This window comes from Gopherus flavomarginatus, chromosome 3, assembly GCF_025201925.1.
Source record: "Gopherus flavomarginatus isolate rGopFla2 chromosome 3, rGopFla2.mat.asm, whole genome shotgun sequence".
NCBI lineage: Eukaryota > Metazoa > Chordata > Testudines > Testudinidae > Gopherus > Gopherus flavomarginatus.
The window spans coordinates 151641753-151657381 of NC_066619.1; the positions used below are offsets into that span (position 1 = coordinate 151641753).

Below are 15629 nucleotides of genomic sequence, written 5' to 3' on the forward strand. Positions count from 1 at the left end.
CGCCATTACTAGCCTAGCTGGCATTCATGTGTCTCGTTACCCCTTTTCCATGATCTGTATGTACTATACTGTGTCAGCTTTTCATTTTGGGTATTCACTCGATAGTCTCAGAACTGCTGAACTGTTTCACTTGTGCCAAACACGTTTTTGATGGGGACGGGTGGAAGTTTTGCCCTAATCTTTCCAAAACGCTGCTGCAAACTCCTACTCTTCTTCCACTGCTCAGGCCTTATCATTCTCCTTCACTGGCTTCCACCTGCATCCTGTGTATCATGTTCTACTTTTTGGTCCTCACTTCCAAGCCCCTACAGAACTGCTCCTGCCTCTTTCAGCTCTCATGTCTTCCTACTTCTTCCTCCGCTGCTGTTGCTCAAGTCTTTCGCTTGACAGCTCATTCTGTATTTCCACCCCCACACATTTTTGTGCCCCTCTGTCATGGTATAACCCCCACTCTGAATCTTAGCGTCTAAAAGATGGGGTACCAGCATGAATTCCTCTAAGCTTAATTACCAGCTTAGAACCTGTAGTGCTGCCACCAACCAGGACTTGCAGTGCCTGGTACACTTTGGTCCCCCCAAAACCTTCTCTGGGGACCCTAAGACCCCAAACTCCTGGGGTCTCACAACAAAGGGAAATAAACCATTCCCTCTCCCTTCCTTTCTTCCTCCCAGATCCTCCCCTCCCTGGGTACACTAGGAGATCACTATGATTCAAACTCCTTGAATCTTACAACAGAGAGGAATGTCACCTTCCCCTCTCCTCTTTTCCCCTCACCAAGAGGTAATACAGATTCAAGCTCTTTCAGCTCTCATGTCTTCCTACTTCTTCCTCCGCTGCTGTTGCTCAAGTCTTTCGCTTGACAGCTCATTCTGTATTTCCACCCCCACACATTTTTGTGCCCCTCTGTCATGGTATAACCCCCACTCTGAATCTTAGTGTCCAAAAGATGGGGTACCTTTCCCAGAATAAACAGAGAGGAATTCCACCTTTCCCCCTCCCTTCCCTCTTTTCTCCCACCAATTCCCTGGTGCATACAGACTCAATTCCCTTGAGCCTAACAAGGGGAAAAATCAATCAGGTCTTTTAAAAAAGAAAAGCTTTTAATAAAAGAAAGAAAAAATAAAAATTGTCTCTGTAAAATCAAGTTGGAAAATGTTACAGGGTCTTTCAGCTTATAGACACTAGAGAGAAGCCTCCCCCCAGCACAAATACAAATTAAAATCCTTCCAGCAAAATACACATTTGCAAACAAAGAAAACAATCAAAAGACTAAAACCGCCTTATCTACCTAGTACTTACTATTTTGAACATATAAGAGACTGCATTAGAGAGATTGGAAGGAAACCCAGTTGCACGTCCGATCACTCTCAGAACCCAGAGAGAACGCAAAACTCCCAAAAAAACAAACAAAGGCTTCCCTCCACTGAGATTTGAAAGTATTTTGTCTCCTGATTGGTCCTCTGGTCAGGTGTTCCAGGTTCACTGTTTGTTAACCCTTTACAGGTGAAAGAGACATTAACCCTTAACTATCTGTTTATGACACCCTCCCTCACACTTAACCAGCTCCTATCCCACGTAGACCAGACCTCCTTAAAAAAAGATCCCTTCTTCCAGAAAGCCTTTTAATGAGAACCACAAGTCAAGTTGTTTAATAGATGTATATAGCATCCAGAATCTGCACACAGAAAGCTCTGTTCCCCAGAGAAAAGTAGCCTCTGAGTTGTATGGCCCTTCTGAATCCTGAATGGGAGGGGATGACTCATGTCACGTATACTAAACCTCATATCTGGCAGACCTTGAGACAGAAGAGTCATGAATGCACATGAAAGATATATGCTAATGTTTTCTAAGGACATGTTTATCCCTAGTTGAACTCCAGACTCCTATGCCCTGAGCCTGGACCCACTGCAACTACTCATTCAGTGCTATTTCCAGATTAGCATGGACAAGAAAAGTCACACGAGCCAGCCAGAAGCTGGTAAACTTTATCAAGGTGTGTCAGTCCACATAAATATTACTGCTAGAGAAATGGCAGTTTCCTCTGGAAAGACACTGATCCTAGCTACATATGTTATAATCAAGGCTTCTGAGTTCAGGTTTTAACTGATGACCACTGGAAAAACCCACAAGGAATGGCTACTCAATTCATGTTGACTTCACCCCTCTCCCAGTGCAGTTTGTTTATATAGGTGATGACCCTGATCCCTGGCTCACATCTAAGGGCTTGTCTATATGGAGCAGTATTGCAGACTACAAGGGTGTTAGGAAGGTTTAGAACTCACATGTTGCACATTAAGTGCTCCATATAGACCGTGCTGGGGCATAATGAAGGTTCCCTAGCACGCTTTAACACTGGTTGAAACAGTACTGCCTGTATGCACAGAGAGTACGCCTCAAAAAAAAAAAACCACCCAGTTTTGGACATCTACATAAAACTCAAAACTGCTAAAAATAATCCCCCCGCAAATGAATTAATCAAGCCAACAAAACGAAGCCTCAGTGATAAGATTGTTGGGGCAGAGATTGTTTTTATTCTGTGTTTTTACAGGTCCTAACACAAGGGGGTCCCGCCCCATGACAAGAGCATAGGCACTAAAGTAATACAAAGAATAAACAACAGCTTACTGCCATCTGTGAGAAGACTAACTCAAAACGTATATCTGACTGGGCTTTTACAAGTAGAGATGCTTTTTTCTTTCTAAATGAATTGGCTAGTTGCACTGATTCAGAGGTGTTACCTTCATCTCCAAGGTTAAGACAGACCCCAGACTGACAGGCACTAAAAACGCTCCGAATGGCGCCCCGGCCCGGAGCATGTTTCATTTTTCCTGTATAGAGTTTTTACAAATATGCAATTCATTCCATTTTTCTAAGCAAGTACCATCTTGTGCAAACCAGAGTCTAAACCCAGCATAGGCTCTGCAAATAGCCATGCTTCATATGTTTGGAGCCAACACCCTGGAACATTCCCACAGTGCAAGTGGGCAGGCTCTTAGAACACGGCTACATGACAGCATGAGCTGCACAGAAATTACAGGGTTAACAGGACTGTCTTTCCCTCACTGTTATACAGCTGAGCTATAGCTTCATTACACAGAAACACATTAAAAGAACACTAAGGATCATAGATTAGTAGATGCCAAGGCTAAGAGCAGCAAAGAGTCCTGTGGCACCTTATAGACTAACAGACGTATTGGAGCATGAGCTTTCGTGGGTGAATACTCACTTCGTCGGATGCATGTAGTGGAAATTTCCAGATCCAGACTAACACGGCTACCCCTCTGATACAAGGCTAAGAGCGGCCACTGTGATCTAGTCTGACAGGCCATAGAACATCCCCAAAATAACTTCTGGAGCAATCTTTTAGAAAAACGTCCAATCATGACATTAAAATGTTGCCAAGTCAAGCACCCAAGTCAGGAAAAGCCAGAATGAAGGAAAGCCGTGCCACCTTAATTCAGCCTTCTTATGCATACGCATTATGATGCAGACTTATTACATGGTCCTACACTGGTATTTTCCACAGGACCCAGGCCTCGTTCAGTGACTGGGTAGTTATCCAATATTTCCTTTAATTATCCACAGTCGATGTTTGACCCCAGACCTTATTTACCACACACCATCCAAACCCTGCACGGATTTCAAAGTTACACACCTTCTAACTTCTCCAACAAACGAGGCAGGAGTCCTACACACAACAGTCCCCACAACCCTGACTCATCCCCTGAATGAGGCAGAAGTCCTGTGGGGAAAAACAGGACGTGATCATGTAATAAATAAGACTATCAGAATGCACTGGTGCACTCATGCGTGTGCTTAAGAGGCCTTCCTCAATTCTGGCATTTCCTAACCTGAACGCTTGACTCTGCAAACTTAATATTCTCGTACAATAGTTAGGATGCAATTTAATACATTTCTAAAAGACTTCAGAAAATTTGGATTCCTACTGATGCCCAACTTGGTCACCAGCGGAGTTCAAACCTTCAGATCAGCACTGCACAGACCTCTACCACTTAAGCCACAGAGTACCTGGTACGAAAAAGAGGCTGGTCTCCCCTGTGGACCCGTCACTTGCTGACAGAGGAGGAAAGTGAAGACTGTGGACTCGGGTTCAATTCTAGGTCCTGAAGGGGAGAGTTCTCTAACGGTTATAAAGCCTCCTTCCCCGTGCCCGTAGCTTGTCTGCGCCCTTTGGTTCCTATCCAGCCCATATCTCTTGACTCCTGCTCACCTTCCCCAGCAAAGGCCTTCCCCATGCTCCCTCTGCTGCTACTCACGCCCCCCCCACTCCTTCCAACTCTCTGGCCACTGCAACCCCCTCTCCTCTATACTGTTTCTCATCCTCCTCCCTGCTGCCTCGGTGCCAACAGGTGGAGCACTGAAAGCACAGGAGTTTCCCTGTTCTGTTCCTGTGCCTAGTACGACAGTGGCCTGCAGTACCAATTGCAGTGGATGTCCTGGCCAGCCCCTGCACCCCTAAACTGAAGCCTGCCCAGGGCAGATAGACTCTTCAGAGAATTTAGCTGCCACACTAACAAATCTGAGCATGTGTAAACAGACTTCTCAGAGGCTCAATTTGGACAATTTTCCCAGGCACAGCAAAAGGCTCATCTGACCCCAGGGCAACCCCCTTGCCAAGTTTCAAGACCTTGCTCCAGAGCATGGAGCTGCTACAGCTTCTGGGGGGAAAAAATGGTTACGCGGTTTAAAACCCCAAACCAAAGCATTGGCGAGACAAAACATATTCTTCCTTACTCATTCTGGGAAGCTGCTGAAACATTTTAACTGAAAGTTTCAAAAACAAAACACTTCAGCCTAACAGTTTATCTGGCGTTATAAAGCAACAGTGAACACTTTTAGACTCATAGGCTCTATGAGTCTATGAGACTATGGTCTGGTCTACACGTAAAACTTAGGCTGACACAGCTAGGACATGTGGGGGTGTGAAAAATCCATCCCCCAGCACCGCAGCTATGCCAGCCTAACCTCTGGTGTAAACGCAGCTGGGTCAGCGGAAGAATGCTACTGTCAGTTTAGCTGCTCTCGCTCAGGGAGGTGCTGGAAAAAACCCTGTCACTGTAGGCTGTGCAATATGGACACAGCTTCTGTCCGGCAACAAGCTCAAAAACAGACACATACAGCTAAGTGCTAGCTTCAGAATTGCTTAGTAAAAATCCCATCCTTGATTACAAATTAAGACAACTGAGGATAAAATTCTGCAAAAGAAATTATCACTGGAAATGTGTAATATGGATTGACTGGAACACAGATAGAGGACACTCGTTGCACTAGCAATTAAGGGCCAAAATAGTATATATCTGCTACAGGTCATGCCCACCTCTTTCTACTGGGAGGGATGAAAAGTGTTTGTAATAGTTCCAAATACTGATTCAATATCACACAAAAGTAAAATTTAATTCACATTATGAGGAAGTGTGAACAAAATTTAGTACATTTCAGAGCAGCTGGTGACTGCAATGCCCCATTGGAAAGAAAGCACCCATGGCACCCAAGATCCTTATCCCAGGAACACCATGCCAGAATCCCATGGAGACACACAGAGAGAGCTTATTATGCTAGACATAAAAACTGATTGCAATATGAAACCGTTAGTGGAAACACTTCAAAAAAAGCAGTTATTAAAATCAGCAAAACCCAAGACAGAAAAGGCCCTGCTTGTGACAGGAAAATGCCTAAGCTATGCCAAGAAATACATACCCGTCTGTCGATCTTATCACCCTGTAAATCATACATTAAAAAATTCACACATATTACTTATGAGTTTTTTGTAGAGAACTTTAGAAAGCTCAAATTTTTCTTTTAAGATCCTAGCAAAATGCAAAACCAAAAATTTAGTGGCTATTTTATTGAAACTATTATGTTGAAATGCATCTCAGTTCAAGGAGTGAGTAAAACAATTTTGAGATTCCAATTTTGGCTATTTTGAGAGAGGGGCACATTTAAAAAATAGAGAAGTCAACATCTACAAAACCTGAGTTTCTTGTACTCAACTATCATAATTTCAGACACAAGATCAAACCAATAAAATAGAAACACTTAAAAAGTTGATGAGTGATGCCTGAATCATGCTTTGGCTTCGAACTACATACAGTACAGTGAATACAACTTTTGTGAGTGGCAACATAATACAAAAAGGTTACCATCAACTTACATTTTAGTCTTTTAAGAAAGTGAACAAACAATAGTTTCAGGTGCTACATCTGCCTTTAAGTCCCTCTGTCTACCAGTCGTTTTATCATCATTTGCCTTTCCAAATGAAATAACTGTTTCCCTCCACATTGCTGAATGAAAGACCCCCAACAGGTGAAACTGGGCATTTGACAGCACTCTGTATTGTCTACTTAAACGGAAACAAGTGTTACAAAGTTCCTCCTCTACCTTGGTGGGTCCTGCGCTTATTTGCGATTTGCTCACCTCAGTGATCTTCCCCACAGTCTGGATCAACTCCTCCTGTGTCTGATCAGGAGTTGAGAGGTTTGGGGGGAACCCGGGCCTGCCCTCTACTCCAGGTTCCAGCCCAGGACCCTGTGGATTGCAGCTGTCTATAGTGACTCTTGTAACAGCTGCATGACAACTACAACTCCCTGGGCTACTTCCCCATGGCCTCCTCCAAACACCTTCTTTATCGTCACCACAGGACCTTCCTCCTGGTGTCTGATAACGCTTGTACTCCTTAGTCCTCCAGCAGGCACACCCTCTTGCTCTCAGCTCCTTGTGTCTCTTGCTCCCAGCTCCTCACACGCACTTCCTCTCCTCTAACTCCTCCCTGCCTGACTGGAGTGAGCTCCTTTTTAAACCCAGGTGCCCTGATTAGCCTGCCTTGATTAGCTGCAGGTGATCTAATCAGCCTGTCTGCCTTAATTGGTTCTAGCAGGTTCCTGCTTACTCTAGTGAAGCCCTTGCTCTGGTCACTCAGGGAACAGAAAACTACTCATCCAGTGACCAGTATATTTGCCCTCTACCAGACTCCTGTATCCCACTGGCCTGGGTCTGTCACAAGTAATATCCTTCAGTTACAGTAATCTTTGGTGTTTCTTGTAACAATTGTAGGCAAATCATTTCCAGATTGTTTTAGTTGGTACACTTTCAATATGTGACTTGCATTCAAAATAGCGATGAAACAGGAACAGACTAGAACAATGCCATTTCAAATCTAAGGTGCTGGACTCATGACAATGGACAAAGCAGCTTCAGATGGCACTTTATGATGGCGGATCTGCTACACTTCCATTTTTACGACAAAGGCACTCTATGCTGTAGAGTACAGTAACAACTAGCACTAAATCTACTATCGAATCTCGCTTGTACTTAAAACTGAGAAAATTAGCATTTTTCTTTGAGCCACTAATAGCAAGGGAACATTTTTCTTCTTAAGCAAACAGAACCGTGGCAATGATACAGTACCTGTGAAAGAATGTTGGTGCACTGTTGCAGCAAAGACACTGGAGGGTTACCAATACTTGTTGCAAGCTGAACTCTTAGCAGTTGCTCTTTCAGAGTTGCGTTATCTTGTAAAGCATGGGCCAGGGCCACGGCGGCGCACCAGTTTGAGAGAGAGTCCGTGGAAAAGAGTCCGCCACAGAGCAGTTGGCCAGCCGACACAGAATTACCTGTAGCTACAATAATGACAAACAAATGCTGTGGCACAAAAGCAAGCCATGATTAAGACTCGTAAAGTAGTTATAATACAGTAGCACAGAGGGCCCCCAACCAGGATGGAGACCTCAAAGTGCTAGGTGCTGTTCACATACACACAGTCTCCACCTCAGAGCTTTAAGCTCCACATTCATCTGAAGACATCTTAAGTTCTATAAAACTTTAGGAATAAAAATATGGCACCTACATAGTCGTATAGGGGTAACGCAGTGGAAGATGACTGCTTTTTCATGCGGCAAAGAGAGAGAGGGTGTCTCATGCTATTGCCAAGCACTCCCAGCTAGGCCCTCACCACACCTACAGTCTCAGAGGAACCCTTGGAAAGATTCAACTTTCAGAGAGAATAAGCTGTCTGCTAGTTGGGAGTGCTACACTTTCATTAACAACAAATCCGGTCGTAAGGTCAGGCTTGACGAAGCCCTGGCTGGGATGATTTAATTGGGGATTGTCCTGCTTTGAGCAGGGGGTTGGACTAGATGACCTCCTGAGGTCCCTTCTAACCCTGATATTCTATGATTCTACCTAACATTACAACAGGTTTCAGAGTAGCAGCCGTGCTAGTCTGTATCCGCAAAAAGAACAGGAGTACTTGTGGCACCTTAGAGACTAACAAATTTATTTGAGCACAAGCTTTTGTAGTGGGCTGTAGCCCACAAAAGCTTATGCTCTAATAAATTTGTTAGCCTCTAAGGTGCCACAGGTACTCCTGTTCTTTATGTAACATTAGACATTCAGAATGTTCTCTCAAATCCTAAAAAGCCACACACAGGCGGTCAATAGGATGGCTCATCCCATTTTTCTGTGGGAGGTAATGTGATCAGTGAATGAGCCTGGGAACTGGGAGACATGGGTTCTAGTCACAGTGCTACCACTACCGACCTGCAGTTACTCTGGGCAAGTCATTTAACCCCCCAGCATCTGATTCTTCCTGAGTAAAGGGGATGCCACTTTTGGAAGGAACTCTGAACGCCACAGATGAAAAGTACTGACTAAGTAGTAAAGTAGGATGACAGATGGAGCTTGCCAGAAAAGCTTTTAAAGATCTTACTGAGTAAATAATTAACAAGAATGTACTCCCTGAAAGTTTGAATGGGCCTCAATACTCTGACAAGGTTAACAGCCTGAGTTTTGACAGGCAAATAATTAGTAAAGGAGCTGGAGCCGTTACTTCTAAGTATCCAGCCTAAAATGGATAAGACAGACATTGCGTGTGTTAAAATGGTTACAGGACAGCCTTTGTGATCTTTAATGCCTAAAATAATGGAGTGAATCCATCAAGCACAGTTTGTTTTCACACGTGCACATTCATGTAGTACTAGCCCACGAGAGTTATGGCAGAAAAAGGCCTCAAAATCCAGCCTGTACAACTGGAAGACTGTAGAAAGCCTCTTGGTTTAACTGTAAAATAAATGGAAATTTGACTGTTCCCCTCATGTCAAAAGTTGCTTATACTTGGCCCAATGTCTATAAATGGGAAGTTACACAGTGCAACAGGAGGTGTGAAAGAGAGACTGTTTTAGATCAGAGACTGTTGGATCAGAAAAAACACCTTGTGGCATTGACAAGCAATGTGTTAGATTTCCTTCCCATCATTTTACTAGTATGTTATATCCCTTTTCTTGGAGGACATCTGCCTTATTCTCTGAGACACACTTAGCAAATGTTGGATGTTTGATAAATAATGAAAAGAAACGGGGCATGGTCATAATGCCTTTTTTCAAAAGTGAATGTCATTTCACATGTCATACTAGGGAATGCAGCTCCGATATTGCTGTTTGATAGCTAAGATTTTGTATTTTATTAAAATACTAGTCTGGTTCTCAGCCTTCTTGGCATTTAAGTTGTCAGGAAACATTTTCTCACATATACATCTCTCTGCCTACTTGTAAAGTACAAGGTTGAAAGTTATTGCTCAAACTAGAAAGTGAATGTGTAAATTATATGCCAAAGAACAAAAAAATTAATGTTTTAGTACAAATCAGCATAGATTCTAACAAAACAGAAACAACCCCTCCATGTCAACTCCAAGCACAGATAACTAACCAATTTGGTATCTGTCCTTATCCTGCTACAGCATAAATAATTTTAACCAAATTTTACAACCTGAATTCTTGTACCTTTAACACCTGAATGTTATGCATTGTCAGTTAAGTTCAAATAGAATTCAAGTCAAAAAATCTCAAATTAAAACACTGTTCACAAGGTGATTTTTACATCCTTGTTCTTGGCACTTCACTAAAAGTATGTAATATTTTAGAGGAAACCTTGATGATGCATCCAAATGGATGCTAAAGTGTGATTTGTTTTTGAAATTTTCAAGCTGCATACCGTCTATGGTTGACGGCAGAAGTGTTGACACGATTTCCCCTTGTCCTTTTTGGTTTTTGTATAAGAAACACTGGAAACAGTAAAGGACAGCGCAGCGCAGTACAAATGGTTGCCTTTCATTCACCATGGACATCAGAAGTACTACGATTGCAGACCTGTTTTGAAAGAAGGAGACAGGCCATTAAAATAAAAAAGTCACAAAATAAATACAATTGCTGTTACCGTACAGGGTAGGCTCAGGACTGGGGTAGCAGTAATACTGAAACCTTAGTTGTAGGTGTATCAACTGTAGTGAAACCTCTGTTAGCTCTTGCCTATACTAACAAAAATCAGACTTGTAATACAGATAGACTCTGCTCTGGTGCAGGACAACAACTGATCACGATACAGGACCACAGCCTGAATGCTTTTAGTGGCATGTTTGTATGGAAATGTGTATTAGCCGTCTATAATCCATATTTTTTTTTAAAAATCCAATATAACAAGTACCACTGGAATATACACTTGAGGGGCTGATTTTCTCTAGCTATAGAAGCAGCGAAGAATCCTGTAGCACCTTATAGACTAACAGACATTTTGGAGCATGAGCTTTCGTGGGTGAATACCCACTTCGTCGGATGCATGTGACCAGCTATAGAAAATCTCTTAAAAAGATGGTCCAAGAAACAAAAGCAATGTCAAGCTTTTAGTATGAAAAGTAAAATCTATATTTTTAAAAACTATGTTGTGGGGGTAATTGGTGCAAAGAACACTGTTGCACTCAATGTTATGATTGCAGTAAGCCGATGTGTACCATCAGATGTATTTTTACAACTGAAATGGAAGATTCTGCATCTAAGAAGCTGAAGCAGACTGACCTGCTAGGCCAGTTAGGAAAGAAAGTTCTGCGCACGTTAACAGATCATCACAGCCACTCTTTCAGGTGCTGCTTCTACTTCAATATAACTTGCCCAAGGAACTAAGGTATAATCAGCTTTAGTCCTAAATAAGATTTACCATATATTTGGATATTTATCTTTAGGGGTAACTTGATTTTCAGGTTTAACCCTAAAATATTCTCTCTCAATAAAGTACATTTTGCTCCTTATGTTTATCATGGAGCAAGACCGAAGAGGCCTGTTGGATCATACACGCCACCTCCTTGCCAATACATGTCTGTTTCTTACAGGACTTTTCTATAGTGCTTAGTCCTGTCTAGTATCTAAAGCGCGAACAATGAGGCTTTTTCACTGCCTAACAGATCTTGCTATAATGAAATTCTTCTCATCCATTACTCTGACTAATTGTACCTTCAGGTACAACACTGGATTCCTCTCCCTCCTTGGTGTTTCCATCATTCAAATAATTGGTAGACTTATTTTTCCCCTTCCTAATCACTTAGTCAAGTTATTCGTATTATTCCATTTTCATGTTTTACTTGAGATCAGTCTGTTCTGCTCTGATAACTTGTTATTGTTCTCCAACATGTCAACATCTTTACAGTAGGACGCGTTCACAGCTGAATATAATACTCATGTGCAGTCACATCAGAGCTGGATAGAAAATCTTACTTCTCTACTCTAGGTCATGAAGCCTTGCCACAGGCAGCCCATAATGGTACTAGATTTAAAAAACTGCTGTATCATGTTGCAAAATCAGGTCCAGTTTACTGCTGTTGCTCATCTCAGGTTTTGCAGCGTGTGTGGTGCAGATTAGAGAAATGTCTCCTAAATAATTTAGCTTTCCTCCTCCAACCCACCTGAATCAGGGTCATTTTCTGTCTATTTTTCCAATGTCTGCACTGCAATTAAAAACCAGTGGCTGGCCCAGATCAGCTGATTCAGGCTCGCAGGGCTCTGACTAAGGGTCTGTTTAATTGCGGAGTAAACATTCAGACTCTGCTGGAGCCTGCACTGGGGGAAGGGTCCTAGAGCGTGGGCTCCAGCCAGATCCTGAACGTCTAGACAACTAAACAGACCCATAGTCCAAGCCTGGTGAGCCTGAATCAGCTGACATGAGCCAGCTGAGGGTTTTTAATTGCAGCATAGATATACCCTGAGTCGCTTACGTATTCTCTCTCCTTTCATTGGAGCTGACTGCTCCCCAGTTTGCACACATTTCATTAATGTACTGTTCGCTTCCTTTGCTAGATCATGAAGGAAGGTGTTAAGTGAGACCAGTTCAAAAGCCATCTAGACATTTTCACACTTCAACTAATGCACGTTTGATAATCCTGCCACTGCGAAGCTTTAATTTGGCATGACCTACTGTAGCTTTAAATTATTAAATAAAAGACTCCCTTTCTGACAGATGAAAGATTCTAAATGGAACCTCTTTCCCATGCCAACATATCTGTGCTTGGTGAATGGTTAAGCATTTTTCTTCCCCTACCTCGGTGGATTTGAAGGTGCATTTACAGAAGCAAAGTAGTCTTGGTTTATCTGGCATCCTCGAATGACTTCTGACACAGTGTTGATGGTCTGAAGGAGAGTAAGACAATCCACACAAAGTTGACATGGAAATCGAGATACCAAAACATCAATAAACTAAACCCATCAGCAATCAGAATATTTATGGAATACATTGACCCAGATATCAACTTTTAAACATAGTGTTTGTAAATATTGGGGCAGACCAGTATATTCAAAATTTAGAAGTCTTTATTTAGATGAGATAGTGCTTTCAAAGCAAGGAAGCCAGATGTCCTGTGGTTTTAATGCTATTAGTCATTTAGGAAAGTAGACCCTGAATGTATCTCAGAAAGGTGTAAATTCTAGAGGGAAGTTGCAAATTAGGATGCAGGGAGGTACAAGATGGCTGACCTGCCCCTCCATTTATTGAAGGACAACATGTAACAGAAGAAAAGTAATTTCAGGAAGTGTCACATGGTACATAGCATTTTCAGTAGCCTACGTTACTTGGAGTCAGTTTATGAGGTTACCAGAGAAAACTAAGCTAAAACCAGGTTTATGATGGAGGTAAATTAGGAAGAGGTCAATGGTGCAAATGAAGTGATTTACTCAGCTATATCTTTTTGGAAAGGTAGCCAACACTAAAATGGAGGCAACTCCCAAGTGAAATAGGCTAAAAAGGTTGTTATATACCCTCATCATAGGTGAGGCTAGATTGAAACATCTTTTGGATACCTAGAGTTAGAAACGCAACTGTTATGACAAACATGTCAAGCCCACTTGCCAAGGCTGCTAATATTGGAGGTGGGACAATCACTGGGATCCACCTGACCTAGTTAGTATCCTCAGGTAAGGGATTAATTGCCCTCACCTTAACCTGGTAAAGGACTTCCCAGAAGCTAGAAAAATATATCTATTATTGCAGCTGTGGAAACTCATGCTAGCTTGTTCACACTGGCACTGAAGGTCAGGAAAAAGACCAAGGACTGAACTGACTCTGGAATTCCCTAACCCCACAAAAAGCAATAAGCACATCAAATTCTGTCCAGTAAATGTAGAACATATACACACATTCACATACACACTTCAAGCTGGGATTTAAGAAGCAAAGCAAGTTTTACATTCGATTGTTTTACAGAGCTATAGCTGTAAGGAGCCACTCTAAACATATATCATTGCTTGGGAAAGAAACTGAAATCTCTCGGACTTCCAAAACTGATAGTTAAGGAATATTAAATTCATCTAATATGATTCCACTGTATGGCTAGAGAGTCTCATCTACAACTGCTTTCCTGTTTCTTGGCTACCTCCTCTCCCTGCTTCCTCACCCTCCCTTACCTCGGTCAGAATGTCAGCAGGAACGCCCGTTGCCATCAGGATCGTGCAGAGCTGCTGTAATAACCCACAATGAAACATAGTTTTTTGACAACTACTGGTGGCACCAGGTGGGTTTGTGGGGGACACCAACACCCGCACAAGCTGCAAAGAAGAGAAATGCACATTGGTCTAAGGAGAGAGGGAACCCTGGCGTTAAAACACTGATTTCATGCATCTGTGAAAAATGAAGGGGGGTGCTGCATCTCTTCATTAGGCTCGCTTCACGTGGTGAAGGAGAGAAAGTAAACATTACTGTACAAAACTGTCAATACCCAAGTAGCATTTGAAGGCTAGTGACACTGCAGAGAAAATTTAAATTGGAATCGAGCCAGGACATGCAAGTCAACTCTACTCTTCAGAAAAAAATGCGGCTTTAATTCCCACAAACGGCTAGAGACTTTTTTGTGTTTTAAAGCTGCCGCTGGATTAGAAGTTAAAGTAAAACTCAACACTTGAGGATTTCTTCAAGATTCTGAAATGTCTGAGCCCACTGCTTGTGCTGAAACTAAGTCAGGAATTTAAGCTACAAATGCAACAACTGTGCTACTTGTGCACACAGTTGTGTCATAAATTGACTCTAGCTACTTTTCACAAGAGGGCAGCATTCCTTCCGAATGAATTATCTTGTTTCACTGTTCTTAAAGCAGTTGTCATTAGTTACAGTACAGAAAAAAATTGTAACAGGCACCTCAGTGAAAACGGAAGTGCCAATTATGCAATTAGCCCAGTTACGAAATTCACTGCGATAGCAAATTCCATAGAGTTTACAAAGACATCATAAACACACAAGATGTATACTTGCAAGAGCGCCAAATAATTGAGTCTTTGCCCAAAGAAGTGTTGTCACTTGTTTCATGCATTCATTTTAAAATAAGTATAATGCTAAACATTAACACATTTTAAAAAGTAATTTATTAAAGAGTTTTTAAAAATATTTTAAAGAGCATTTCTGAGCTGAAAAGTGATTAAAAAACATAACTTTCATATCCCATTACATAGTGCTAAACAGGGCCGGCTTTAGGCACCGCGGGGCCCGATTTGAAGGAGCTGCCGCTGAAGTCCTGCTGCTGTCTTCGGTGGCAGCTCAAATGCTGCCGCGGACGAAGGTCCCTCAGCCAAAATGCCGCCGAAGACAGTGGCAACGACTGAGCTGCCACCACCGCTGCCAGTGCCGGGACTTTGGCGACAGCTCAATCGGCTGCCAGCGCCTTCGGCGGCATTTTGGCGGAGTGACCTTCCTCCGCGGCAGCAACTGAGCTGCTGCCGAAAGACAATGGCAGGACTTCGGCAGCAGCTCCTCCGGGACATTGCGGGGCCCTCGTAGGGGCACGGGGCCCAATTCTGGGGAATCGGCTGAATCGCCTTAAAGTCGGCCCTGGTGCTAACTAACACTGCTGGAATGAGTTGATTTTTTAGTTAACAATGGTAGACCAACACATTTTTTTTCATTGAAAGACACAAACTATAGTTCTGGTTTAACAGTTTCTGGAATACAAGAGACGCACAGTGTGCATGTGTAGGTGGAAATGAAGCAGTCAAAACGAATTAGAAAAGGAAGCCTACCATTATACTTCTAATAGTTTTGAAAGAGACCTTTTGTGTTCATTTCTTTTTCCTTTATACTATATACTTTTCAGAACGTTTGTATTAGGAGTATTTGACTTTTCTCAAATTCCAGTTGTGGATAGTTTTGATAGTTGATATTTAACATATTGATAGTTACAACTCCAGAAAAGGTTCCAGGATGTTTATGTAGTGTAGTCTACACCTCTGTAGTGCGGAGGATGGACTAGTAACATGCATATGACATTCAGTAATATTCTGAATCGAGAGACTGTGTATTCACACTGGTATGCT

At 42.4% G+C, this 15629-nt stretch overlaps 1 protein-coding gene across 1 annotated transcript in view; it reads right to left on the reverse strand.

Annotated features, from left to right (window-relative positions):
* The window catches only part of USO1 (USO1 vesicle transport factor), a 63894-nt gene that overhangs the window by 20376 nt on the left and 27889 nt on the right, over positions 1 to 15629 (reverse strand). The window contains exons 11-15 of the mRNA XM_050944986.1: positions 13734 to 13874; positions 12376 to 12464; positions 10006 to 10160; positions 7426 to 7637; positions 5719 to 5739 (exon numbers count right to left, since the gene is read on the reverse strand). Of these exons, the coding sequence (XP_050800943.1) occupies positions 5719 to 5739; positions 7426 to 7637; positions 10006 to 10160; positions 12376 to 12464; positions 13734 to 13874 (618 nt within the window). The remainder of the gene's footprint in view (positions 1 to 5718; positions 5740 to 7425; positions 7638 to 10005; positions 10161 to 12375; positions 12465 to 13733; positions 13875 to 15629) is intronic.